Here is a 27,359-nt window from a genome sequence, read left to right as displayed (position 1 = left end):
AATGGTTTTTCCCTTTCTGATATGTTCTATAAATGAAGTCGATTGCAGATAGTTTCTTCCCACTGGTTTATTTCACTTAACAGTATGTTATTTGCCCCCACTGGGCCATATTTCAAAAGCAAGTTTAGCTTCATTAGAAATTGTTAAGCCTCTTCTAGGCAGTGGCAGAACATGCCTTTAATTCCATCACTCTGAAGGTAAAAGAGTCTCTTGAGTTCAAGGCCAGCCTGTTCTATATCACAAGTTCCAGGATATCCAGGGTTACATAGAGAAACCCTGCCTTTAGAAAAACAACAAAATTGCCAAGTCAAGTAGAGTGGCACCAAATAAGATGAAGTTGATTTAAAAAAAGAGGAAGAAAGAAAAGAAAAGAAAAGAAAAGAAAAAAAAGAAACTTCCAAGGTGGCTGTTACAGTTTTCATTCCCATTGTCATCGGATGACTGTCTCACTGTCCCTGCCAACATTACCTGTTATCAGTGTTCTGGGTTTTTGGCCATTTTAAGATGTATCTAAGAACATCGTGAAATTTGGTAATGAGATATGGTTGTAAACACCTTTTAAAATGTATAGTTGCCTGTTGCATTTCTTTGGTGAGTTGTCTCTTCAGAGGTTTGGCATTTTTTTTTGTTTTTGTTTTTGTTTTTGTTTTTCGAGACAGGGTTTCTCTGTGTAACCCTGGCTGACCTGGAACTCACTATGTAGACCAGGCTGGCCTCGAACTCAAAAATCCACCTGCCTCTGCCTCCCAAGTGCTGGGATTACAGACAAGCACTGCCGCCACCACCACCACCACCACCATCACCACCACCACCACCACCACCACCACCACCACCGCCGCTGCCCGGCCTTGGCTTGTTTTAAAAAATTAGATTTTTCATTTTCTTATTTGAGTTCTCTGTATACTTTGGATAATATTGGGTAGATCTGGGAAAATTTGGGGGCTGGGTGAGTATATTCAAAATGTATTACATTTCCAAAGAATTAATAAAAAACGATTTAAAATGTTTTCTTTTTTTTAATTTTCTATATTCTTTGTTTACATTCCAAATGATTTCCCCTTTCCCAGTTCCCTCCTCCCGATTTAAAATATTTATCTTACTTTTAACTATGTATATGGAGGGGTGTTGGGTTGTGCTCATGCTTGTAAGTGCCTGTGGAGACCACAAGAGGGCATTGTATCATCTAGAGCTGGAATATATAAGCAGTTGTGAGCTACCCTGTATGAATACTGGCAGAAGAGCTCAGGTCCTCTGAAGAGCAACAAGCCTTAAAAATAGCTAAGTGCTGGGATTAAAGGCATGCGCCACCACTACCCAGCTCAGTTGATTTTCAAAGTTCTTTATTCACTGCCATCACACACACGTATTTTGAAATTGACAAACACAATACTTCAATGGTTATCTAAGTAGTTGCAAAGGTCACAATTACTAAATGCACAATTACAAATTTTAGATGAAAATGGCCCATAGGTTCAAATATTTGAAGAGTTGGGTCCCATTTGGTGAAACTGTTTGGGAAGGATTAGGAGTTGATGTTGTTGGAGGAGGTGTGTTAAGGGGCTCTGACTTTGAGGTTTCAAAAGACTCAAATCATTCCCAGTATCTTTCCATCTCTCTGCCTCCTATTTATGGATCAAGATCTGATCTCTGAGCTAGTGCACCAGTTGCCGGGCGGTGGTGGTGCACGCCTGTAATTCCAGCACTCTGGGAGGCAGAGGCAGGTGGATTTCTGAGTTTGAGGCCAGCCTGGTCTACAGAGGGAGTTCCAGGACAGCCAGGACTATACAGAGAAACCCTGTTTCAAACAAACAAACAAACAAAACAAAAAACAAATCCAAACCAAAACAGAACAAAACAAAAAACAAAAAACAAAAACAACAACAACAACAACAAAAAAACAACCCCAAAACTCTCTTATAAGTTACTTTGGTCATAGTGCTTTATTACAGCAACATAAAAGTATACAAGACAACTGGGGTCAATGAAAACTAGGATACCTTTTTTTTTTTTTTTCAAGACGGTTTCTCTGTGTAGCCCTGGCTGTCCTGGAACTCACTCTGTAGACCAGTCTGGCCTCGAACTCAGAAATCCACCTGCCTCTGCCTCCCAGAGTTCTGGGATTACAGGCATGCGCCACCATTACCCTGCAGGATACCATTTTTTATAGGGTGTCATTTAATTGAGGCTGACCTGGAGCTCTAGCCTCTACTTCCCAAATGTTGGGATTGCAGGAATGCATCATCATGCCCAACTTATGACATCATTTCTGTATTGGGGGGGGGGTGTCTCGGTAAGTTGCTTAGACTGCCCTTGAAATCCTGGGCTGAAGTGATTCTCCTCTTCTGTCTCCCAGGTAGCCAGGACTACAGGCCACTTGCACTTACATGTAATATTTTTCACACGAGTCTGAACACATCCAAATTGTTTCATGAGGACTGAGAATGGAACTCAGTTGGCAGAGTTCGAGCCTAACATATACAAACCCCTGGGTTACAACCCCAGCAATGCATAAGAAGGGGCCTGATGATACAGGACTATAATCCCAGCACTTGGAGGCAGAAGTAGGAGGATCAGAGGTTCAAGGTCATCTTCATTTATATACTGAATTTGAGGCCAGCTTGGAATACATGACATCCTGTCTCAATAACAAACAAACAAAACCCCCATATCCTAGATAGGGTTTCTATCGTTGCAACAAAACACTATCATCAAAGCAACTTGGAAAGGAAAGAGGTTTTTTGGCTTCTACTTCCAAGTAACATTTCATCACTGAAGGAAGTCAGGACAGGAACTCACACAGGGCAGGAACCTGGAGGCAGGAGCTGATGCAGAGGCCATGGAGGGGTGCTACTTACTGGCTTGCTCCCCATGGCTTGCTCAGCCTGCTTTCTTACAGAACCTGAGACCACCAGCCCAGGGATGGCTCCACCCACCATGGGCTGTGCCCTCCCTCATCAAACACTAATTAATAAAATGCCCTACAGCAGGATGTTATGGAGGCATTTTCCCAATAAAGTTTCTGTCCTTTTAGATAACTCTAGCTTGTTTAGTTTTATGTCAAGCTGACATAAAACTAGCCAGCATACCATACAACAACAAAAAAGAAAAAGTCACCCCCCCCAAAGAACTGAAACCACAGCATGTGCAGATACTCATCCCTAGAGTAGGAAATAAGGCCTTTATTTGGTATTTGCTGCTCACCAGGAGTTTCTGAGCCTTCTTATCTTGCTCAATGTGGACAGTATCCAGTTACTCAGAAACAAGCGTATGTGTGTGATACATTTATGAAATAAAATATTGGCAAAATAGCAGTTATTTTACTTTTTTGCTTTTCATGACTCTCTGGATTATCATTGAAGTGTAAGGCATTCTGGGGTTTTGGCGATCTGCACAAGAGCTGAACATCCCGTTGTCCTCTTCAGCTCCCCTCTTTTTCCTGACACCTGATCAGGTGGACAGGATTGTATCTAGGCTCAGTTAACTGAGAGAGGCAACTGGAAAAGGTCGGGAGGCAGGAGCTCAGAACACTAGATTCAACAAGCTACCTTTAGTCCTTGTGATTTGGCAGAGGCCTTGCAACACAGCCTGGTCTGGATTGTGCCCCTGTGACAGTCAGTAGACTGTCCTTGCAGGATACACGAGCTGTAATGGGGCTGGACAGAGTGAGCGTGGGTGAAGGTTGACATCAGTATTTCCTGAGTGCCTCACCTGGGCTGTGTTAGTTGCTTTAGGGAAGAAGACCTGGCAAGGTGATTTGCAGTGGCAGGTGCTCTGAAGAGGGGACAGAGTCATGACCTAGAGAGCTGGCAGGCAGAGGCAACAGAGGCCTGTCTGAGGAGGCAGTAGGCCAGACTAATTAATGAAATGAGGGCTGAACTGAGCAAAGACAGTCAGTGCATACAAAGGCTAGGGGGCAGGTGCAGAGGAGGTTGAAGAAGGGAAGACAGTTGGAGAAAAAGGCCAGAGAGTCATCAGACTCCTACTCTGCCAAAGCCTCCTACTCTGCCAGGGAGTGGCATATGTGTCTCTGGGAGCCACATAACTCCAGCGAAGGGAATGATGTAGTGCAAAAGAGGAGGGCCAGGAGGTAAGGGTGGAAGCAATGGGAGTCAGCCTGTAGAGACGTGGACGTGCTGGCATCAAGGTTTCAGAGGCTGGCAGGGACTAGGAAAAGAGACTGCTGCGTAGCAAATGGCCTGGATAATTTGTTTGTGGACATCATATTAGAACAAGGGAGGCAGACACCCAGGCCTATGTATGGCAACACTTCTGGATAAATTCATTAGTGGCGCAAAGGCCCTGGGGCCACTCACTGGGCTACCAGAGCCCTGGAGCACCCAGTAGTCTGCAAGCGTAATTAAGGAGTTGGACTGTGGTGGCCAGAACCCGGGAATTGCCTTACAAGGCTCCCTGCAGTGCTACTGCCACAACCACCGCGTGCTCGGCTGTCCAGGGCTCGCGGGGCCGCGCGCGGCGGGGGCGGGGCCGGCGGGGTGCGGGCGGGGGGCTCAGCGACACAACAGCTACTGCGCTAGGAGTCATTGCGGCGGCGGCGGCGGCGGCGGCGGCAGCAGCAGCTGCAGGTCCGCACCACCCCCTTGCTTTGGATTGGGGGCAAGCAGGCGAGAGGGGGCGGGTGGGCCGGTGCGTACAGGGTCCAGGCCAACAGCCACCTTAGCTCCGCAGCCCACCCCCCTCACGCACACCTGTGACGCCCGACGCGCCCCCTGCCTGCACGCGCGCGGCCCACGCAGCTCTGGACACAGTCGGCCAAGGCTGCGGGGTCCCTCCACTCTGAGGCGCCAGGGGCCAAGCAGCGATTAGGTGGCTGCGTGGGTGGCTGTGGTCGTGACAGGTGGCTGCAAGCACGGTCGCAGGTGCATTCGAGCGGGTTGGTGGCCTATGTGGTGTGTGCTTGAGCTGAGCCAAGGTGGAAGGTTTGGTGGGGGAGGGGCACGGGCCTTATGGGTGGAGGTGGGCCTAATGAACCAGGATGTGAGTATATGGAGCCTTCTGGAAAATAGCCAGCTCGATGTGTGGAGGCAGAAAGGGGGTGTCATACTATTGCTGGCCAACATTACATGTGCTCTGGCTGGTGGAGTGGGTGGGTGGGTGGGGGTGGGGGGAGCACAGGCTGGCAGCAGCAGACCTGGGTGGGAAGCCTGCATGCAGTGGTCTGCCTCAGTGGGAGTGTGTGTGGCCCTTGGTGGGAGAAGTAAGGTGTACTGGGCTTGGGAGTGGGTGACTCCATTTTGAGCTGGGGGACTATTTGGCTTGGTGGGCAAGGGAGCTGCGCGTTGCCAAGGGGCCTCGCTCCATCCCTGCCCCACCCCCAGACATGCTGCTGCTCAAGAAACAGACGGAGGACATCAGCAGTGTCTATGAGATCCGGGAGAAGCTGGGCTCGTGAGTGTGCATGCTGGGCTGTGGGTGTGAGTGCTTGTGTATGTGGGGCATGTGCACATGTGAGGAAGTGTGCAAAGGAGCTTGTGAATGGTGTGTGTGTGGTATGAGTGTGAACATGGGGGTAAATTGTGAAGTATGCTGTTGTCTGTGTGGGAGGTGGTGTGTGAATGTGTCAGTGTATGTGAACCTGTGTGAGGCGGTGTGGGGATATGGGTGTGTGTTGGGGGGGGGTGTGGTATGGCCTGAGCATCTCCTCCATTTTGCTCTTCATCCTCCTCTCACTGGCACCTTCTCCCTCTTTTCTTGCCTTCTACCATCTGGCTCTGCGGCAGGGGTGCCTTCTCTGAGGTGATGCTGGCCCAGGAAAGGGGCTCTGCTCATCTTGTAGCCCTCAAGTGCATTCCCAAGAAAGCACTTCGGGGCAAGGAGGCCCTGGTGGAGAATGAGATCGCGGTACTCCGCAGGTGTGCCCACTTTCCCCTTGGGCTGGGGAGACCTGTGGCCACCCAGGCTGAATCCTCTGGACTCATTAGGCCTGGTTGCCAATCTGTGGGGGGAGGGGGACTTAGGTGTCTCTTCCCCTTTGAGTCTGTATGTCTCCATGGCAACATGAGAGGCACCCTATCCATCTGTACTTTATAAATGGCCCACAGAAATGTGTTCTAGGAAGGCCTGGGCTAGTCAGGGCAGGGTTGGTAGGGAATGGGGGCCCAGATGAAGCAAAAGAAGGGACAAGCTCAGGACAGAGGTCTTCCAGATGAAGAAGCTCCAGTGATCCATCAGGAACGTTTTCTCTGTTTCAGAATCAGCCACCCCAACATTGTGGCTCTGGAGGATGTCCATGAGAGCCCTTCCCATCTCTACTTGGCCATGGAGCTGTGAGAAGGGCTGCTGGGGGGCTGGGCAGAAGGGGTGCAATGTCCAAATCTATCCTTAGGTCAGTTGACCTCCTACCTTGTTTCTTCCACGTCCAGGGTAACAGGTGGTGAGCTGTTTGACCGCATCATGGAGCGGGGCTCCTACACAGAGAAGGATGCCAGCCACCTTGTAGGACAGGTCCTTGGTGCTGTCTCCTACCTTCATAGCCTGGGCATCGTGCACCGGGACCTCAAGGTACCTGGCTGTGCCTCTACCTATCCCACTTACCTTTGGACTTGACTATCATTTTTTTCAACGTTCACTTCAATCTAGGTCTGAGGAAATTAAGGGTGTGAGGCTCACCCTATCCCAATGCACAAGCCATTCTCAGACTCATAGGCCCTTTCCCTGGTCCCATGTATCAACAGCCTGAAAACCTCCTCTATGCCACACCTTTTGAGGACTCCAAGATCATGGTCTCTGACTTTGGCCTGTCCAAAATACAAGCTGGCAACATGCTAGGCACAGCCTGTGGGACCCCAGGATATGTGGGTAAGAGGGAAGCTCTCTGTGGTGGGGAGGGAGCTGGTGACCCAGGGGATTCTAAGGCTCCAGGACCTAGGGCAGCTGCTGCTTGTGGCAGTGTATTTCTGGGGCTGAATAGTATGCCAGGTGGCCCTCAAGGGCATGCTATGTGTGCGTGCCTGTGCAGACATGTTTGTCTGTCTGTCTGCCTCTGGCCGCCAGCCCCAGAGCTCCTGGAGCAGAAACCCTACGGGAAGGCCGTAGATGTGTGGGCCCTGGGTGTCATCTCCTACATCCTGTGAGTGACCGCTGCGACGGCTCAACTCCTACCTGCCTGTCCCTACTGGGTTGGGGAGGGGTGGACACCTGGGTGATTCATCTGTGGGTGCCAGGCTGTGTGGGTACCCCCCCTTCTATGATGAGAGCGATCCTGAACTCTTCAGCCAGATTCTGAGGGCCAGCTATGAGTTTGACTCCCCCTTTTGGGATGACATCTCAGAATCAGGTGAGTGCAAGGCTGGCCCTATCCTGGGGACTGACAAAGGGGACCAGAGACAGGGCAGACTAAACTTGCCCCCTTCTCCAGCCAAAGACTTCATTCGGCACCTTCTGGAACGTGATCCCCAGAAGAGGTTCACCTGTCAACAGGCCTTACAGCATCTTTGGTGAGTGGGATGCCTGGTATGTGACACAGGGGCAGGAGGAACACCTGTGCTGACTCCCAACCTTTCTCTAGGATCTCTGGGGATGCAGCCTTGGATAGGGACATCCTGGGTTCTGTCAGTGAGCAGATCCAGAAGAATTTTGCCAGGACCCACTGGAGGGTGAGCATGGAGAGACTGCCATGTTCCTGTTTCAGGGTGTAGCCACTGGTCTTGATGGTGGTCTTAGAATTGGTCTTAGTGCTGGGCCCAGCTTGGCCTGACCCTGTTCTTTTCCCACAGCGAGCATTCAATGCTACATCATTCCTACGCCATATCCGTAAGCTGGGACAGAGCCCAGAGGGTGAGGAGGCCTCCAGGCAGGGTATGACTCGTCACAGCCACCCAGGCCTTGGGCCTAGCCAGTCCCCCAAGTGGTGACAACCAGGTGTGTGGACCCTGCACCCTCTAGGAACTAGCTTTTTTGGGAGCCTAGAGGGCAGCAATGAACTAAGTGGGGTCTGGAGAGACGAGGGCAATGTGTCAGAGAAAGACAAGCTGGGCAGAGGGGTATGTCAGGCTTCTTATGCTAGTAGAATAGGAGCATGACTCTATGGAGTCTCTAGGAAAGGAAAGCGAAAGCTTGGGTAAGATGCTGGGAAGGACCCAGGGAAGCTGGGCACCTCTTGAACCTGTCTTCCTCTGCTTCTTTCTCCTCCCCACCAACCCAGGTAGATGCCAAGGAAGACCAAGTGGACTGACTCCCAACTTTTCTTTCCTCTGGCCCTTTTGGTCTCCTTCCCTGATCCTTGTCCCCCAGACTGGCCCCTGCTGGAAAGTCTGAGACTGGGTGTGTTGCATGGCACTAGGGTATGGGGCTTCCCCAGTATGTCCCCCAGCCTCTATCCTTACCTATGGTGGAGGCTCCCTTCCCCATGTTGCTGCCACCCTCTATGGAAACTGGGGAGGTGTTCAAAAGTGGATTTGGGGGCCATCCTTCCTGCACCTTGCACGCACACATGCATTGCGTGGCTGTTCTGTGCTTTGCTGACTGTGGGTGGTCCTGCTTGTGTTGTGGCCCTTTAGTTCCTCCTCTTCCCAACCAATAAAGACAAATAGAACAATACTCTGGTGCTGAACTGGGTGTGGGATGAGCATGAGGTTGTGGGTCACTTCAAGGAAGGACATGAAGCAAGTCCACTGCCAGTGTCTGCACTGGGTCTTGTGCTCTGCTTCTTGTACCTCTCATTGCTGGGATTACGGCACAGGCACTCTGGATTGTTCAAGGATTCTGACCCTCAGAGTGATGCCAGCAAGAGGCTGCCTTGCTGCTTGCCCTGGGTCTGAGAGAAAATGGACACCAGCAAGGTCTACTGTGCTGCCAGCCGACGCCAATGGAGGAGGCATAGTTCAGCAGCAGCAGTGGCCTGCTCCTGATCCCCCATTCTGGGCTGGAAAGGGCTTGAAAGTGACCAGAGTTTGGGATATTTTCCTCTACTGCTGCTTCTGGTGTGATGAGTTATGGGTTATCATCTGGTTCTAGTAGCCCTAGCCCCATTTACCACTAGTAGGCCAGGATTTAAGAAGCAGGATTTAAGTCTTTTCTTCCTCCTTCTCCCTTGCTCTAGCTTCTAGTGTGTGAGGTGGGTGACAGATGTGTGTGTGTGTGTGTGTGTGTGTGTGTGTAAGAAGTCTCATTTTGTCAAATTGTGGGATCCAAAGGGAGGCACTGAGACACAAGAGAGTGCTGACCTGGGTTTCTGGGGCAGAGGCTACTTTGGGTTTCAGGATTGGAGCCAGGGGGTCTGGAAGCAAGTAGACAGCTTCCTCCTCTGCCCATATGGTTCCCTCAGGCCATCCTGTGCTTCATGCTTTGGGCCATGTATCCTGACATGCTTGCCCAGGGTCCTGCTGTTACCCCTATGGGGTCACTGGAGGGAAACCTTAGACACCTGGTACCCAAAATGAGTCTCAGCATCTTGATTTACTTACCTCCAGTGACCTGTCCTTGGACCTGATTGTCTTTTGGTCACCTTTTTAGTCTCTTCATCTTTTTAGGGCCAGATCACTTCTGGTTCCTTGACACAGATTGGTCTTGACACAGGGTGCAGTGTGGCCTCACCACCAGCAGGGGATGCTACAGACACATGCTTAGACATCTGTGAGTCACTTCTTAATTCTTTAGTACCTCAGGCTCTAAATCCATTTCTTGCCCATGGGCCCCCCAATTCTTGTGCTAGATAAGTTTTAGCTGGGGAAAGAGGTCCATCCTGCTTATTTTGGAGTGAAGTGCCAGGGACAACCCTGGGTGGCACAGAAGCAACATGTCTCTTGTCATTCCCAGATCTTACCATTATAGGAGGGCAGTTTGAGAGAGTAGGGCTTTGGGTCACCTAGCAGAGAGACTGTCTCTTCTGCAAGTTACTTACTGGAAGGCATGGGTGCTGAGAAAGCATTGCAGGTGCTGGTCAACAGAGGAAGGAGCCACACCAAAACTTGAAAGGGGGCAAGGTGCTACTGTACTGATGCGGTCTTCAAAAGCAGCATTCTTTGGGGGTGAGAGCTGGCTCTAAAAGTCAGGTGCTGAGACTAGAGCAATTGCTCAGTGATTAAAGGCACTCACTGCTCTTCCAGAGGACCAGGGTTCAAATCCCAGCGCTCACATGGCAGCTCACAGCTGTCTGTAACTCCAAGATCTGACACTCTCACATAGACATACATGCAGGGCAAAACACCAATGTACATAAAATAAAGGCAAATTCATTTTTTTTTTTTAAAAAAAAGTGAGGTGGTGTAAATCAGGAGCTGAGTCCAGCCTTTCAGGGACAGGCAGAAATTCAGGGAATACCTCTTGTGTGTGTCACAAGAGAACATTGCCTCACCATATGTTGGCCAAACAGGAATTATACAAATGTGAGTGGCCGGGGTTTCAGAGAAGCTCAACTTGTAGGACTCTATGGGTGACAGATAGAAGCAGATTTTGTTGTTGTTATTTTGAGACTAAGTTTCATGTAGTGCACCTGACTGGCTTTAAACATGCTATGTGGCCCTGGATGGCCTTCAACATCCGGTTCTCACGCTTCTGCTTCCTGAGTGCTGGAATCACAAGTGTGTGACATGGTGCTAGGGATAAACCCAGGATTTAGCACATGGTAGGCAGGCAATCATACCCAACTTGAGACAGAAGCTCTTTAGGAGTTGGGTGAATGATCTTGACAACAGATCTAGAGGAAGATTCAGCTGGAATGGCTTTTGGGGAAAGGTAATGAGATCACTTTTGGATATGGTAAGTTAAAGATGCTTGAGGAATGTAAAAGTAGAGAAAAAAAGCAAAAACTTACGCTTTGCCCTTCTTTTAGCAAATATGTATCTAGCTTTGTAGCTAATATTTATAGAAAGCTTCTCTCTTGTAATAAAAAGGAAGCTGACAAGGACTCTTTATTGAGCACTTACCTTATGCCAACCTTTGGAAAACTTTGTCCACTTAAACCTCACCTGTGAATGAGGCAGCTGTTGCCATTATCATCACTGTCACCATCAATGTGGAGAAACTGAGGAATATAAAAGCTGAGTAACAGAGCAAAGGCCACACAGCTTGTGGCAGAGTGAGAATCTGAAAATCATTCTCTCACCCTGAATCATCCTGCCTGCTTCTATGTAAGGGAGAGGGCTTGCTTGGGACATAAGGATTGGGTAACTGAAGAAAAGAGAGTTCCCTCTTACTAGTGTTTCCAAGGAGAAGTCTACATTTCCTTTTTGACTTTAAAGGATCTTGTGTAACTGTTACTATCTTCTGAGACTTCATTTAATGTCCCTTTGAATAGAAACCCTGGAAATCATCTAATTGTGGTAGGGGTAGTGATAAGATCTGGACACTATAAGATCCCTCTAGAATTTAGGTGAAGAATGGCCCAAAAGTGGAATAGGAATGGTGACTGAGAGATGGGCACTTCTGGGTTCATATGAGGAACGAGGTACATGATACAGGGAACCTTTACTGGAAGTTGGGATTCAGTGGAGGTGGGCTGTCAGGAGAAGGGCAGGAGTGAGGCAGGGCTGAGTTAAGAATGTGGCCAATAACCCAGGAAAGAGCTAAGGATGAAGGTCCATTGGTCAGTGACTGAGTTGGCAACACAGTCACAAGTCCTTCCTGCCAGGCATATATGTCCAAAGGGTGTGTTGCAACCATTCTCTACCCAAGCCCAGCTTTAGCTAGGCCTCCTATCCCTAACCCCAGGTGAGCACTGTGTGTGTATGGGGATCAGAGTCAGGTTGTCAGACTTTCATGGTAGAGCTTTCACAAACTGAGCAAGTTTCACAAAGTTGCCAGCCCAACCAAAGTACCTCTTTAAAGTACTTTTCAGTATTTTCAACCCTATCTGGCCGTTCTGATCAATATATTTTTTTTTTATTTAGTTATTTATTATATGTAAGTACACTGTAGCTGTCTTCAGACAGCCAGAAGAGGGTGTCAGATCCCTTTACAGATGGTTGTGAGCCACCATGTGGATGCTGGGATTTGAACTCATGACCTTTGGAAAAGCAGTCGGTGCTCTTACCAGCTGAGCCATCTCTCCAGCCCCGTTCTGATCAATATTAAAACCTCACCCTCAGGTGTCCTCCCTCACTGTCTAAGGAGATTTTGACAGCTCTTCCTCCCTAGGGAGCTGTATCTTACTTACCTTGAATGATCCTTTGAGCAGAAGCCCAAGTGCATTTTGCTAGATTCTCCTTGCAGAACTTTTATAAATATTTAAAAAATTAATTCCTGTGTATGAGTGTTTGCCAGCATGCATATCTGTATACCATGTGTATACCTGGTGCTCTCAGAAGTCTGGAAAGGGCAAAAGATCCCATGAACTAGAATTATAGACCATTGTTAGCCATCATTTGGGCACTGAGAATTAATCCCAGGTCCTTCAGAAGAACAGCAGCAGCCAGTGCTCTTAACCACTGGGTCTTCTTCCCAGACTGTTCTTGCATTTTTTTTTTTTTTTTGGCATGCTGCTTTATGTAGTTTTCAGTTTTGCATTTCAGGTTGGTTCAATGCTCTATTAAAAATGTAGTACTAGGTTTAACTTTGCCTCAAAATCCACATTGTCAATATTTATATAGCAACTACTATTTTGTTAATCTTTTCCAACTAGTTAAAAAAATCCTGCTAGGCAGTGGTGGCACATGCCTTTAGTCTCAGCACTTGGGAGGCAGAGGCAGGTGGATTTCTGAGTTCGAGGCCAGCCTGGTTTACAGAGTGAGTTCCAGGACAGCCAGGGCTATACAGAGAAACACTGTCTAAAAAAACCAAAAAAAAATTCTTTTCCTACATTAAAATTTTTTATAGGGCTGGAGAGATTGCTTAGCAGTTATGAGAACTTGCTGCCCTTGCAGAGGATGTAGGCTCAATTACTAGCATACACAGCTGATCCACAACTATCAATAACTCCAGTTCCAGGGGTTCCAACACTCCCTTTTCTGGCATCCCAGAGCCATGGACTTATATTCATAGCTGCTGCTGACCATTATTGGGGAGTTGAACTACAGACTGCAAGTCATAGACAAACAAATTCCCTAACTATATAGAGGCTACCAATAAGTTCTGTGACTCTTGAGAACCCTGACTAATACAAGTTGGCATGTATGCGGTGCACATACATAAATAAGGGCAAACTACTCATACATAGATTGAAATAAATCTTTTTTTTAAAAAAAAAGCTGAGTGTGGTAGCACGGGTCTTCAATTACAGCCCCTGGGAGGCAGAGGTAGGCAGAACTCTTGAGAGTTCAGGGCCAACCTGGTCTACATAGGAGTTCTAGCCAACCATGTCTATATATTGAGACCCTGTCTGAAAATAAAAATTACATTTTAATGGGATAGACTTCACTCACACAGTACAAAATTCACCATTTAAACTGTAAATTTTGGCTAGGCATGGTGGCATAAGCCTGTAATCCCAGCACTCATCCTGGGATGCATGAGATATTGCTTCACTCTCAGCCCCAATATCATGTATAGTTCAATGAGTTTCACAACCATCACTACTGTCTAATGACTACAAAAGGAAACCCCATACCCATTAGCAGTCACGCCTCCCCAGTCATTCAAGGGCATTTCATGGCTTTGATTTTCTTTCTTTCTTTCTTTCTTTCTTTCTTTCTTTCTTTCTTTCTTTCTTTCTTTCTTTCTTTCTTTCTTTCTTTCTTCTTTCTCTCTCTCTTTTTGGTTTTTCGAATGCCTTTGATTTTCATTTATTTGATGATGAATGATTTTACATATCTTTTCACATACTTATTAGTCAGTGTGTGTGTGTGTGTGTGTGTGTGTGTGTGTGTCAGTCAAAGTGTCCAAAACTTGTTATGTGGCTGAGCCTACCTAGCCTTGGACTTCTGATGCTGTTACTTGTTCATTTTTTTGAGTCATTTGTCTTTTTGTTAATGAGTTCTTTATATTTTCTAGCTAGTAGATCCTTATCAGATATGCAATTTGTAAGTCTTCTAGCCCACTCCATGGGGGCTGTCTTTTCACTCTTTGTTGCACAAATGTTTTAATCTTATGATAAACTCCAATAGTTTTTTATTTTCCAGTGCTTGTGATGTATGTTGGCTGACTTTTCCTGGGGAGATATAAACAAATGTGTGTTCATCTCAGATGAGGCACTGATGACAGACTAAATAACTGATTCCACCAACTGTAGCTCAACGAACTGCTAAGTTACCGGTGTTTCTAACAGGATCACAGGTGAAGGGTTACTTACAGGAGCATGGGTGACTCAAAGACAGCTGTATGTCTGCATGGATGATGGATGACTCATGAAAGCTACATCCCTGGAGCTTCCTGCACAGTTTGCTGGCAGCTCAGCCTACAGTTGTTTACAGCTTTTATAACTGTGGGGAAAGAATTTTGTAAGTTTTTGAGTTCTCAAAGCCTTAGAAATTAATTTCCCTCAACCTAATATGTTACATGAACTTTCCTCCTCTCTTCAGGAGGTAAGATTTCAATTTGGAGGACATAGCTATACAGTAGTGTCATATATAAACACTAATCCTGATCACAAAGTTGATGCTCATATTTTATGTGGTTCTTGTATTAGCTTTTTGAGAATATATGGATAAACACATATTCACTCCAAATAAGGCACCAACAGACCAAAGGAATTCTTCCACCAAAGGGGTAAGTAAGTTTAATTGGGGTTGCTTACAGTAGAAGAGGTGAGGGGTTACCTACAAGGATCATGGGTAACTTGCCAGCAGCTACACTACTGAAGAACTTTTCCTCCTTTAGAAATTGTGAGCCTTTTATATATCCTCAGGAAAGGGTGGAACCTTAGGGACTTCATGAGCCAGATTCCCACTCTCCAAGAGGGAATGTTAGGGAGCCCAATCTTGAGATTTTCTTGCTGTGGTCATAGCTGCTATGATTTTAAGAGGATAATACCACATCTTTTTTTTTTTTTTTTGGTTTTTTTGTTTTTTGGATTTGCTTTTTTCAAGACAGGGTTTCTCTGTATAGTCCTGGCTGTCCTGGAACTCACTCTGTAGACCAGGGTGGCCTTGAACTCAGAAATCCGCCTGCCTCTGCCTCCCAGAGTGCTGGGATTACAGGCGTGCTCCACCACCGCCCAGCTATAATACCACATCTTGATGAGGCCATCACCCCAAACAGTAGTTTTTTTTTTAAAAAAAAAATGATTTTTTTATTTTATATATCTGAGTACACTGTAGCTGTCTTCAGACACATCAGAAGAGGCTCTCGGATTCCATTACTGGTTGTAAGCCATCATATGAGTGCTGGGAATTGAACTCAGGACCTCTGGAAGAGCAGCCAATGAAGTTGAACTTCTGCAATTGTGTTTTAAATATATTTTGAGTTGACTTTTGTATATCACTTGATGTTAGGGTCCAATTTCTTGTATGTATGTGCGTCTGTGCACATACATATACACATATGCATATGTTGTGTGACACTTTTTCCTTGGGACACATGAACAAATGTCTATTCACCCAAGACAAGGAACTGCTGACAGACCAAAGCAAAAGTTCAACTTAATGAACTAATGAGTTTATTGGGTTTACTTATAAGAGTATGGGTGAAAGGTCATTTACAGGAACATGGAGAACTCAAAGACAACTGCATCATCAAAAGCCACCCCAGCATAGGTGACAACTGATGAAAGTGGACATCTCTGCACATTTCAGGTAGCTCAACAGTTCAGAGAATTTCTCCTCAGCACTCCTCTTACTGCTTATATAAGATGAATTGCTACAGAACTGTGTGTGTGTGTGTGTGTGTCTGTGTCTGTGTGTGTGTGCTGCTTGTACATGAATGTACAGGTGGTCAGAACAGTATTTTGTGTGTTTTCCTCTATCATTATTTATCTTATAGCCTTGGGACTGGATTTATTTCTGAACCAAAAGCTCACCATTTTGGTTAGGCTGGCCAGCCATTAAATACTGACAATCTACATGTCTCTGTTAATCCACCAATGGAGTCACAGGCACATGCAGCCATTCCAGGCATTTAATATAGGTGCTAAAGATTTGAACTCAGGTCTTTGTACATCCAGAGCAAACACCCTTATCCATAGAAACCACCTTCCTAACTTTCTTCTTTTACATAGGTTGCCTAGTTGTCCTAGCATCATTATTTTTATTATTATTTATTGATTTATTCATTTTTTGAGACAGGGTTCTCATATGTATATATATATATGGAAATGCGATATATTCTTTATTTACATTTTAAATAATTTCCCCTTTCCTTGATCCCCCCTCCCCGAAAGTCCCATAAGCCATCTCCCCACCCCCTGTTCCCCAATCAACCCCTTCCGGCTTTCCGAGACAGGGTCTTTCAATGTAGCTCTGGCAGTCTTGGGACTCACCATGCAGACTACATTGGCCTCGAATACACAGAGATCTGCCCTCTTTTACTCCTAAGTTCTGAAATTAAGGGCATCATTTATCATGCCTTGCTAGGTCTCTTTTTCTTGAATCTCAATTCTATTCCATTTATCAATATGCCAGCATCATAGTGTCTTGATTATTGTAGTTATGTGATAAGTTTTGAAATCAGGATGCATGAGTCCTCTAATTTTGTTCTTTTCAAAATTGTTCTGTCTATTCTATGTTTCTTGTATTCCCATATGACTTCTTAACATCAGTTTGTTACTTTCTTCTGATAATCTGTAGATTGTGATGGACTGAATGGGTTCGCTCCCAATTCATGTGTTGAAATCCCATTTCTCACTAGAATTCTAATACTTGGAAACTGGGCCTCTAAGGAAGTAATTAATGAAGCCATCAGGATGACTGATAATATTAGTGTCTTTATAACAAACTCCAGAGATCTCACTTGCTGTCTTTCTCCACAGGAACATACTGAAGAGATGCCAGGTGAGGACACAATGAGATGCTGATTGGCAGCAAGTCATGAACAGCCCATCCTAGACCTCAAGAGATCCCACAGAACTACTTCCCAGAAGCACACCCCAAATAACCTAAGGACCTCTAGCAGGCTCCATTTCTTAGAGGCTCCACCACCTTCCTTGCCAACCCCTGAACTAACTAGCTGGAACATTAATTTGAGCCCAAGAAGATAGGAAGGGAGACTTGTCATAGTGAAATAACCTGGAGTGCTGAGATCACAACTGACTCCAGGGAATCTGAAATCCTCTGCTGGTCCCATGGGCATTCACATATATGTTTCCACACATATACATGAATAAGAGTGGAAAATACATTTTAGAGAATGGTTTTATGTGGGGTTGGGAGTGAAACTTAGAGCTTTGTACTTGCTGGACAAGCACTCTATCAACTAAGCTACATCTGCAGCCTCAGGCTATCTTTCTTAAAGCCAGGTGTGGACTTTTTAGTTGATAATATTGTTTGTCTTTCTGTACTCTGACTATATCACTCTATTGTCTTGTGACGTACATTGTTTCTGACAAAAAGTCAGGTGTTAAATTATCTTTATGGGTCCTTTTTCTCTTGGTACTTCCTCAATTTGTGTATCTTTGTCTTTAAAAGGTGACTGTGAAGTATCTATGAGTGGCTCTCTTTGTGTTTGCTATGATAGGGATATAGTTTAATTGTGTCCCCCTCAAAGGTTTATGTGATGAAAGATTTGGACTCCAGGGTGGCAGGACTAGAAGGTGGTGGAGCCTCTAAGAAATGGAGCCTGCTTAGAGGTCCTTAGGTTATTTGGGGTGTGCTTCTGGGGAATAGTTCTGTGTGATCTCTTGAGGTCTAGTATGGGCTGTTATAAAATGAGAAAGGCTAGCCCCCATACTTTCTCTGTTCTTGTCTTTTTTTTAAAGATCTATTTATTATATGTAAGTGCACTGTAGCTGTCTTCAGACACACAAGAAGAAGGTGTCATATCTCATTATAGATGGTTGTGAGCAACCATATGGTTGCTGGGATTTGAACTCAGGACCTTCAGAAGAACAGTCAGTGCTCTTAACAGCTAAATCATCTCTCCAACCTCTGTTCCTGTCTTGATATTCAATAGTCACTTGTGCTACTGCTATCTCTGCTCTGAGCTGATGCAGTTTAGTGGTGGTCCTTGCCTCTCTTTATGCTCTTTCTACTTTAAATTTTTAAAACTGTGACCTACAATCACCTCTTTCCCTCATTATTAACCTCTGCAAGGTATGTCTTTATAGTGAAACGTTGACTGATACCCAGCTTTTTCTTAGTAGGGTTTATTAAATTTCCTCTATCCGATTATTTTTTCACAAAACTCTGAATTTGGTTTTTCTCAAATATTTATTCTGCTCGTGTAGTGTAGTTATTTCCTTCCAATAGAAACACTCCTTCCAAGAGAACTAAGATGACTTAGAAGGTTCAGGAAGTTCACAAAATTTAGAAGGCACAGGAAGCTCATGAAATAAGGTTCACAAGACTCCTCCCCAAGATCATATAAAAATGATCAATTTTTCCACCCCTTAAGACTTTTGTTTTTTGTTTTGTTTCATTCTGTTTTGTTTGAGAGAGGGTTCTCTGTGTCGCCCTGGTTGTCCTAGAACTCCCTCTGTAGACCAGGCTGGTCTCCAATTCAGAGATCTGTCTGTCTCTCTGCCTTCCTTTTCTGGGATTAAAAGCCTTTGTCATTACCACCCAAACAAAAATTTATTTTGTTATTTTTATTTTATGTGCGCGTGTGTGGGCCAGAGTGTATGGATATGCACTATGTGCATAAAAATACCCCATAGAGGTCAGAAGAGTGCATTGGGTTCCTGGGAACTAAAGTTATAGGTGGTTGTGAGCTGCCTGATGTGGGTTCTGAGAACTTAACCCAGGTCCTCTGCAAGAGTTACCCACTGATATCTCTCTAGCCTCAGCAGCAAATAGTGTCTGAGTAGAGACTCTCCAGGAGGCCAAGCAGCCTGCAAGCTGTTCAGGGAGCTCTTGTAAGTTGCCCCCCCCCCCACCAATGTCCCTTTAAGTATCCCTCAATAAACTCATTGGTTCACTAAGCTAGAGTTGGGTAAATTGCTTATTTGATATGTTGTCAGGGATGAATACATGTTTATTCCCATCTCCCCCAGGAAGAGTTATTAGCAGCTCGTTTCTTTTTCTTATTCTTTATATCTCCAATTACATACCTTGGAGGCTTAATGCTGTCTCATGGGTCATGTTACACTTTCTACTTATTCCAGTATTTCTATTTCTTTATTTCTCTCTTGACTTCAGCATTAATAGAGGGGTTTCCTTCATCATTTGTGTTTTCTTCTTCTAGTCTGTAATTAGTGTGCTCTATATTCTTTCTAGAAGTTGCCCTAGAAAACTAGTGTGTGGTCCATTACAAAAGGAGTTGGGAAGCTAACACCATGCTATACAAAAGCAAAGCAGCTGAAAACAAAGCACTCTTACAAATCCATCAACCATCCTCACCAGGTTGGAGTGGGGCAGGTACACATAAGAACCCAAGGAACTCATGTTTCACCCAGGACGATTGAAGACGTGCTCCACAGAAATTGCTGAATTGCAGAGGCCCAGAGTAGAAAGGCCAGACAACTAAAACTTGCAGTTTTTTTTAAAAAGATGTATTTATTCATTATATGTGAGTACACTGTAGCTGTCTTCAGATACACCAGAAGAGGGCGTCAGATCCCCTTATGGATGGCTGTGAGCCACCATGTGGTTGCTGGGAATTGAACTTGGAACCTTTGGAAGAGCAGTCGGTGCTCTTAACTGCTGAGTCATCTCTCCAGCCCCAAACTTGTAGTTTTATATGCGCTTGGGAACTGTTTATTTATAAGCTTAGTGGGGTTCCCATATAGAATAAGCTCATGCTTCTGGTCAGGGAAGAGAACCTAAGCATTCTATTCTTCACAAGCTCTACCCTCGAAAGAAAAGGAAAGAAAGAAAGAAAAAAAGAAAGAAGAAAGAAAGAAAGAAAGAAAGAAAGAAAGAAAGAAAGAAAGAAAGAAAGAAAGAAAGAAAGAAAAGAAAAGAAGAAAGAAAGAAAGAAAAAGAGAGGGAGGGAGAGAGGGAAAGAGAGAGAGAGAGGGAGGAAGGAAGGAAGAAAGGAAGAAAGAGAGAGGGAGGAAGGAAGGAAGGAAGGAAGGAAGAAAGAAAGGAAGAAAGGAAGAAAGAAAGAAAGAAAGAAAGAAAGAAAGAAAGAAAGAAAGAAAGAAAAGAAAAAGAGAGGGAGGGAGAGAGGGAAAGAGAGAGAGAGAGAGGGAAGAAGGAAGGAAGAAAGGAAGAAAGAGAGAGAGAGGGAGGAAGGAAGGAAGGAAGGAAGAAAGAGAGAGGGAGGAAGGAAGGAAGGAAGGAAGGAAGAAAGAAAGGAAGAAAGGAAGAAAGAAAGAAAGAAAGAAAGAAAGAAAGAAAGAAAGAAAGAAAGAAAGAAAGAAAGAAAAGAAAAAGAGAGGGAGGGAGAGAGGGAAAGAGAGAGAGAGAGAGGGAAGAAGGAAGGAAGAAAGGAAGAAAGAGAGAGAGAGGGAGGAAGGAAGGAAGGAAGGAAGAAAGAAAGGAAGAAAGGAAGAAAGAAAGAAAGAAAAAGAGAGGGAGGGAGAGAGGGAGGGAGAGAGAGGGAGGAAGGAAGGAAGAAAGGAAGAAAGAGAGGGAGAGAGAGAGGAAGGAAGGAAGGAAGGAAGGGAGAAGAAAGGAAGAAAGGAAGAAAGGAAGAAAGGAAGAAAGAGCAAACAAAAATGCTGCTGAGGCAAGGTCTACCCTGCTGAGCCTTATTGAAGCTTTTGTGGCAGGGTGGGTGGATGGGGGAAGGGAGTCCTCTGTGGTCACCCTGCCTCACATTTGGGGAGACAGAATCTGAGAAGCACAGGCCAGAGGCATCGGCTCCTCAAGACAGAGCACTATAGAACATGGCCTCTCCCTGCCACTTCAGTACTACACTATAGGAGGCTTGTAGTGATTTCTTTTTGCTGGAAACCAGGGGGTGCTATTTTTATTTTCATTCAACTTTGACCCAAATCTATGTTCAAGGTAAGTATCCATACTCATTTGTTTCTGTAGTGTATTTTCAAGGCCATTTATTACATTTATTTGCTGCTGTCACAAATTACCATAAATTTAGTGACTTAGAGCAGCACTTTGACTGCTATGGTTGGTAGTACTTGCCTGTCATTCTGGCACTTGAGAGGTGGAAGCAAGAGGATCAGAAATTCAAACGTATCCTTAGCCTCACAGTGAATTAAGTAAATTTGAAGCTAGATGGGGTTACATTTGACCATGGGGGGGGGGGGAGAAATAAAAAAAATTTCATAGTTTTATATACTAACAGGTATGGGAGGCTACATTCTTGTAGAGGCTCCTGGCTCCTGGTCCCAGGCTGTGCCCCAGGCAGTTTTGAACTCACTGGTGGCTTTTTTCCCCTTTTGTCTCAGGGCATTTCTCTTATTTTCTTATCAGCTCAGCCATTTGGCTACAGGATTTTAAATTTCACCCACATTTCAGAGCTCTTGGATAAGGAGTGCTACCTGAACATCTATCTTGTTCCTAAGGTTCCTAAGTCCATTGCTGCAGTTGGGATCTTGAATGTCTCTCAAATATCAACATTTAAGGGCTTAGTCCCTCCTGTGGTACACTGAGAAGTAGAGCCCAGTGGGAGGGGAGATGTCTTTAGTTTGTTTGGGATATACTCTTGAAAGGCCTTTGTGGACTCCAGTCCCTTTTTCTTCCTCTCTTTTCCCTCTTGGTAATGAAGCATCCAATTGTGTTTCATTAAATAGTCCCACCATTTGGTGTTACCTTGTCACAGGCCCAGAGAGAAGGGGCCAGCCAGGTGTGGCCTGGAACACTGAAATGAGAGCCAAAAATCAATCTTCTCTCTCTACAAGCATATTGCCTCATGAAATCCTTGTGCTAACTGGAAACCTCACTAAAACAACCAAGTCTCCATTACATTCTCCTCTGTATATGCTCCCTGCCCACCCTCTGCTGCTTCCCTTCTGTTTTATCTCTAAGCTTTGAAAACATTTTGCCAGGATTTCCAGCTGTGGCATGGAGAAGGCATTGGCAGTATTGAGTGGGGCCCTACTTGAAACTTAGATGAGCCAGTGATGTAGGCTTTACCTAACATTTCTGGTGGGCCAGTGAACACTCTGCTTTAGGGTTCCCCTTAGGAACCTTTGCCCAGGCTTTTGTAGCCTTGATTTCACATTGTATGATATGCATAGCCCATGTCCTTCCCCTGAAGTCCTAGGCACCCTCAGCAACATATACAAGTCACCAACTTTGACTCACAGCTTGGGGGTCTCTTGCAACTTCAAGACTGGTTTGGAATATTTGACTCTCTACTCTGCAAACATGCAGCTTCTTCATGTCTGGCTCATTGTTTTACCCTGCTCCCTGAAGTGTGCTAGAGTAGGAGTTCAAATGGGTTGTGAGAGACATGGTAGCCAATAGGCAGTGTACATAGATGAGGAACGATGGATCTGTGAAGAGCAGGCTTCCCTTTCCTTTCCCTCCCTTCCCCAAGGAGTCCAAGAAGCAACAACCTCTCTGTCCAGTACTTTAAATAAACTGTTTATTCAGGAGGAACAATGAAAGAACATGATTATGATGTGGATTACAAAAATACAGAAGCATAACCTTTTCCAGGTTCAAAGACAAGATGGTCCTGCTGCCACAGGTACTGCCAGCTCCAGGCTGAGTATGTGAGTGGGCTAGTGTGCATGTGTGGACACACACACACACACACACACACACACACACAGTCTACAACGGGGTGTGGACTGCAATGAATGACCATGTGTGTCTGCAGCTTGGCCCCTTCCCTGCCCCCCAAACCAACAGCGGCTGTGTGAAAAGCACAGCAGCAAAATTGAGGCCTTCATCTTTCCCTCCCTCCCCCTCAGCTCTCGCTCTGAGACCCCATCTCCTCCGGTGGCAGTTTGACCACCCTCAGTCACAAAGAGTCTCAGTGATCCTGTCAAGACATCTGGGGGAGGAGTAAAGAAACAGTCAGGGCACCAGATGTGTGGCTGGGATCTCGCCCATTGGCTCCCAGGCCCATGCCCTCCCATGTGACACTGCCCAGCAAAAAGCCACCCAGAGAGGCTGTCCTTGTGGATGCAGAGAACAGCCATTGTGTTTCTTGGTACACACCCCACGGCTCTAAGAGGTCTAAGCCCTAGTCAGAGAAGCAGGAAGGAGTCTATAAGAATCAAAGTAGTCAGGTCTGTTCCCACAAGTGGACATTTGGAGACAGGTACAGAACCAAGCGCAGGTTCCTGTGGCAAAGTGTGATACGCTCTTCCTGAAGACAAGACAGCAAGAAGGGCCAGGGCCCAGGCAGCAATCTGGAATGGTCTCTTGGATAGGAAGCCCCACTCCCACCCTGAAAAAATAAAGTAACAGTCACAGAAGAGGCAGGTTCTGGAGAATGGTACCGCCCTAGAGCGGTGAAGGCCCGTAGGCACGGGCCAACCTATAGGCACGTGTAATAGAATCTGGGGCTGGCCTTGAGTAGGTAGGGCAGGTTTCTGCTGTTCTGCCTTGCTCCACCATCCCAGCATGAGGTATTGAGCTTTCCCTCCCCCCCCCTTCCCCTTTCCCCTCTCCCTGCCTATGGCTGCATCCCATCCCTGCTAATACTAGAGGTCATAAGTAGGGACCAGCCCAGCAGCTCCATGCAACTTTATGTGGGGTCCAGCTCAAAGACCCCATCGCTAGTAGGGGTGGTAAAGAAGGAAGGTGGGTCTGAGACGGTGGACTCTGGTCCGCCACTGCCCCGCCCCCCAGAGCGCTTCCCCCCCAAGCGCAGGCTGCGTTCAAAGTCTAGCAGCTGCCCCATAAAATTGAAGTTAGGTGAGATGTTAGACTTCTTCCGCTTGACCAAGTCGTAGGCATCGTTGAGTGAGAGGTGAAGCTTCTGCATGAGGTAGGCCACGGTGACAGTGACGGAGCGGCTGACCCCTGCCAGACAGTGGACGAGCACTCCACAGTTCTGCGACAAGGCCTCATCTAAGTAGAACAGGACAGAACAGAAATACCCCCTAAGGGTCAGCATGAGTCAGGTCAAAGCTAAATGAATTTCTGGGGTCATCATCACTGTCTCCCTATCCTGCCTAGACCATTATCTGGGAAATCTCACTGGCAGTTGACCTGAGCTCTACACCCACCTCCCCAAGTGTCATGTGGGCTCTGGGAATGGAGAGAGTGAGGAGGAAGAGAGGCCAAGAATCAGTCTGGTGGGCATGGAGGGGGGGGAGGGGCAGGGAGATGAAGCAGGGAGGACTCACCAATGAATGCAATGGCCTCCGGAAAGAACTGGGACAGATTCTGGCTCCAATGGTCAGAGATGGGGATCTGCTTGTAGTGGAAGTCACCATTCTTCTCAAAGAGGTTAGGAAGGTTGGGGGTGACATTGAGGATATAGCGGATGCCAAGCTTGGCCAGACTCTCTAAATTGGCTGAATCTCGAGCACTGCCTAGGTAGAGATTGGGCAGGATCTGGACTGGGAAGGGTGGTAGCAGCCCAGCTGGAGGGGATGTGGTGCTCGCAGAATCTAGGCCACAGCTCAAGGTGTCACGGTCAGCCTCAGATTCTGCATCAGAGAAATCAGAGCTCAAGCGCAGACCACCAAGCCCTACCACAGGCACTGGGCTAGACATTGAGCCCAGGCCTGAGCCGGCACGACCACTGAAGCTGGTTTCACACAGGTGAGGACACAAGGCCTGGAATTTGCTGAAGCCACCTGTCAGGAAAGAAAGGTGAGGTCTTACTAATTAATGGTTTACAGATACTACCAAAGGGAACACATAAGCCAGCAGAGTTGTTTAAACAGGAGCACTACATGTGCTGTACTATATGGACCGCCATCCACCTTCACTCAGCATTTGTGGCTGTTTCTTTGGATGGTAAGTGCCCAATGCAGCCCTTTTAGGGCAGTATCCTGTAAACCAGGCTGTTTCTGGTTAATTCTCCCCATTATCCAGATTTATAAATGGGTTTGGAGGAGTGAAGGACTTGCCCAAGGTCATGCTCAGCTCTGCCCCCCCAAAAACTGTTGAGCAGGTGGGTTATTGGGAGGTGGGTTCTTACCCTGTATTTTAGATAAAATAAGATTGAGTCTGCAGAAGGATAAAGTAATTATGAAATCCCCTTGGAAAGAAGGACCTCTCCTCCTGACCTGAGGCCTGTCCAGAGTGCTCTCTCTCAGACCACTGACCCTCACTCACCTTGTAGATAGTATGCTGGGTAGCCTTCTTCCCGCAGCTTCTGGAGCAAGATGCCCAGCACCGAGTCAGCATCCCACTCTTCGGTCTCCGCTTTAGCCTCTGCTTTGGCCTCCGCTTTGGCCTCTGCCTCGGCCTCCGCTTTGGCCTCTGCCTCGGCCTCCGCTTTGGCCTCTGCCTCGGCCTCCGCTTTGGCCTCTCCTTCGGCCTTAGCTTCGGCCTTTGCTTCAGGCTCCGCTGCTTCACGCCGGCACTGGCCACCACTACCCTGGTCGTACAGGAGCACAGGGGCCGGTGGGGGAGGCTGCAGCGGTGGCCCAGGCAAGAGCGACCGCACCGACATGCTCCCTCTCCGCAGGCGGCGCAGCATCAGCGAGGGCAGGGCCACGCTCAGCGCCCCGCAGATGCGCGCCGACTCATACAGCTCCCGGCTGCGGCAGTCCAGCAGCAGAAGCTGTGGGCGCGGGGACGACAGCTCCTGCCGCAGCCACAGGCATGACCGACTCAGACTCTCCATGGTCGCGCAGCGTCCTGCACGTCGGGCAGCGTGTTCTGTGGAGAGAGGCAAGGCGCGGAGTGAAGGCAAGTTCGTCTCTACTCACGCAGCGTGGACCAGGCTACTGAGGCGGGAAGTCAACCCTTGTCCTGAGGGCAGGCTCTCAGTGTCCCCGCAGGGACATTCCTCTACCGCCTGCTTCTCTCCTCGCGCTCCACCCACAGTGAGAACACCAAGGAAGGCGCCCCTGGAAAAAGACCGGAGGCTGCCGCCACTTGGGCGCTGCTCCCTGTCCGGTTTACATGGAGTTTTCATGAGACATGCCCCACAAGATAGTCAGGCGTCTAGCGGCCTCTTGAATGAAGGCGTTTTCTGAGGTGCTAGGATACAACCAGTTCCCTCCACACCCCTTTTCTGACTTTCTCACTTGCTCTGATCTCTCCATCACTCCCCAAGTTCGATTTTGGATGTGTGGAGAAGTCGGGTTCAAGGCCCTGCTCTCCTCTAAGGCCAGGAAGACCCAGAGAACAAGAGGGTCACCGAGGTGATGGGCCTTGGCGAGTCCCGTAAGATCTGACGCGGCCCCACTCCTACCCACCCCTGGAGAGAACAAAAGGAGAGACCTGGAGCGAGATCCAGCGGCAGGCGACTGAACCCGGACGTCCTGGCCACAGCTAGTGCCACGGCAGGGCGCAGGTATCGTTCATGGAGACGGAGTCCCCAGGCTCGGGCGCTCGGAGAGGGCGGGGTGGTGGAGCAGGCTCGCACGTGGAAGCCAAGCCTCGCGCCACTCGTGCGCTGGTCGCTTCCTGGCAGCCGGATCCAGATTCCACCTTGGAAGGCTCTGCCTTCGGACGGACTAAGTAGCAGCTCAAAGTGGCGGGATGGGGCGGGGCGGTGGGGCGGGCTCAGGGGCCAGGCGCGCCAACCAGTGCTAAGGAATAACCTGGTGGGAGTTGCAAGCGGCAGGCTGAGCTAGGGCTTCCACCCAGGCGGGACAGGGTCGGGGCAGAGGCCAAGGGCAGGTCGGGGGCCCAGCAGGGGACATGTTGCAGTTGCCCCTGCTTGGCGCCAGTCTGGTCCCTGGAAGCAGGAAGAGGGGTGGGGACAAAAGCCCAGAGCCCCAGAACCAGAAACTGTCTCAAGCAACTCAATAATCCTGAACTATCTGGAACTAGATGGCCCCCATCTGTATAATGGGCTAATCTGAGCCTTCTAATGTGTACTACTGTGAAATGCCACTAAAAAACTGAAGGCACAAGGCAGCTCTAGGGTGTATTATTTCCATCTGGGCTTCATTTGTACAGGCCTAGCTAAAGGTACGCGGGGATTCTGAGCACCCAACTCTAAACTGAGACACCATGTTCTTATTAGGTGAAGGCAGGCGCCTCCCCAGTGCCTCTTTCCCACAAACCACTGGATGGATCCACGTGGAGGGAAGTCGTTTTACTGCAATATGTCCCCATCCTCATGCTCCCTCTGGCTTTTCCAGTGGTCATGACTATACAAATCACTGCCCCAGTTTCTGAAACTTCAGCTTGTCTCTACCCTGCCCCATTTCGGAGTGCCATTCAGTCCACAAAGGCTGGTGGCCTCCAACCAGCCCACCAGACAGGTGATGAACAGGAAAGACACACAAGGGCTCTCCTTTCCTGGGTCTTCCAGTCCAGCAGGACACACTAACAATAAGCAAAGGCACTGGACCAGATATCGGGGTGATAAGTGCTGACAATGAAAGGAGAGGCAGGGGAGGCTTCTAAAAAAGCCCCATTTGGCCATGTGTCCTTTCTCTG

General features: G+C 47.4%; 2 protein-coding genes across 2 annotated transcripts; one reads left to right on the top strand and one right to left on the bottom strand.

The window, feature by feature from the left end:
- Positions 1-4,511: 4,511 nt before the first annotated feature.
- Positions 4,512-8,546, top strand: Pnck (pregnancy up-regulated nonubiquitous CaM kinase). Its single transcript, XM_052170734.1, has 12 exons — positions 4,512-4,583; positions 5,337-5,406; positions 5,739-5,870; positions 6,210-6,284; positions 6,381-6,519; positions 6,693-6,816; positions 7,012-7,087; positions 7,182-7,294; positions 7,376-7,454; positions 7,526-7,613; positions 7,734-7,878; positions 8,162-8,546. Exons 2-11 carry the CDS (start codon positions 5,339-5,341, stop codon positions 7,869-7,871), a joined length of 1,032 nt encoding a protein of 343 aa, XP_052026694.1. The 5' UTR covers positions 4,512-4,583; positions 5,337-5,338; the 3' UTR covers positions 7,872-7,878; positions 8,162-8,546.
- A 14,983-nt stretch (positions 8,547-23,529) lies between these two features.
- Dusp9 (dual specificity phosphatase 9) lies at positions 23,530-26,404 on the bottom strand. The gene is made up of 4 exons (XM_052171192.1): positions 26,190-26,404; positions 25,074-25,622; positions 24,134-24,589; positions 23,530-23,855 (listed from the first exon to the last, which is right to left on the bottom strand). Exons 2-4 carry the CDS (start codon positions 25,585-25,587, stop codon positions 23,530-23,532), a joined length of 1,296 nt encoding a protein of 431 aa, XP_052027152.1. The 5' UTR covers positions 25,588-25,622; positions 26,190-26,404.
- Between the last annotated feature and the right edge of the window lie 955 nt (positions 26,405-27,359).

This window comes from Apodemus sylvaticus, chromosome X (assembly GCF_947179515.1).
Source record: "Apodemus sylvaticus chromosome X, mApoSyl1.1, whole genome shotgun sequence".
In the NCBI taxonomy this organism is placed as follows: Eukaryota; Metazoa; Chordata; class Mammalia; order Rodentia; family Muridae; genus Apodemus; species Apodemus sylvaticus.
The sequence above is the reverse complement of the archived record's forward strand: the minus strand, read 5'-3'. Positions and strand labels throughout refer to the sequence as shown.

Excerpts from the sequence above, each read along its gene's own strand:
- Pnck (XM_052170734.1), top strand. The coding sequence starts at position 5,339 with ATGCTGCTGCTCAAGAAACAGACGGAGGACATCAGCAGTGTCTATGAG. Across the intron at positions 6,817-7,011 it reads TGGGACCCCAGGATATGTGG|CCCCAGAGCTCCTGGAGCAG; the intron begins GTAAGAGGGAAG and ends TCTGGCCGCCAG. Across the intron at positions 7,295-7,375 it reads GGATGACATCTCAGAATCAG|CCAAAGACTTCATTCGGCAC; the intron begins GTGAGTGCAAGG and ends CCCCTTCTCCAG.
- Dusp9 (XM_052171192.1), bottom strand. The coding sequence starts at position 25,587 with ATGGAGAGTCTGAGTCGGTCATGCCTGTGGCTGCGGCAGGAGCTGTCG. Across the intron at positions 24,590-25,073 it reads CCCAGCATACTATCTACAAG|GTGGCTTCAGCAAATTCCAG; the intron begins GTGAGTGAGGGT and ends CTTTCCTGACAG. Across the intron at positions 23,856-24,133 it reads GGAGGCCATTGCATTCATTG|ATGAGGCCTTGTCGCAGAAC; the intron begins GTGAGTCCTCCC and ends TGTTCTACTTAG.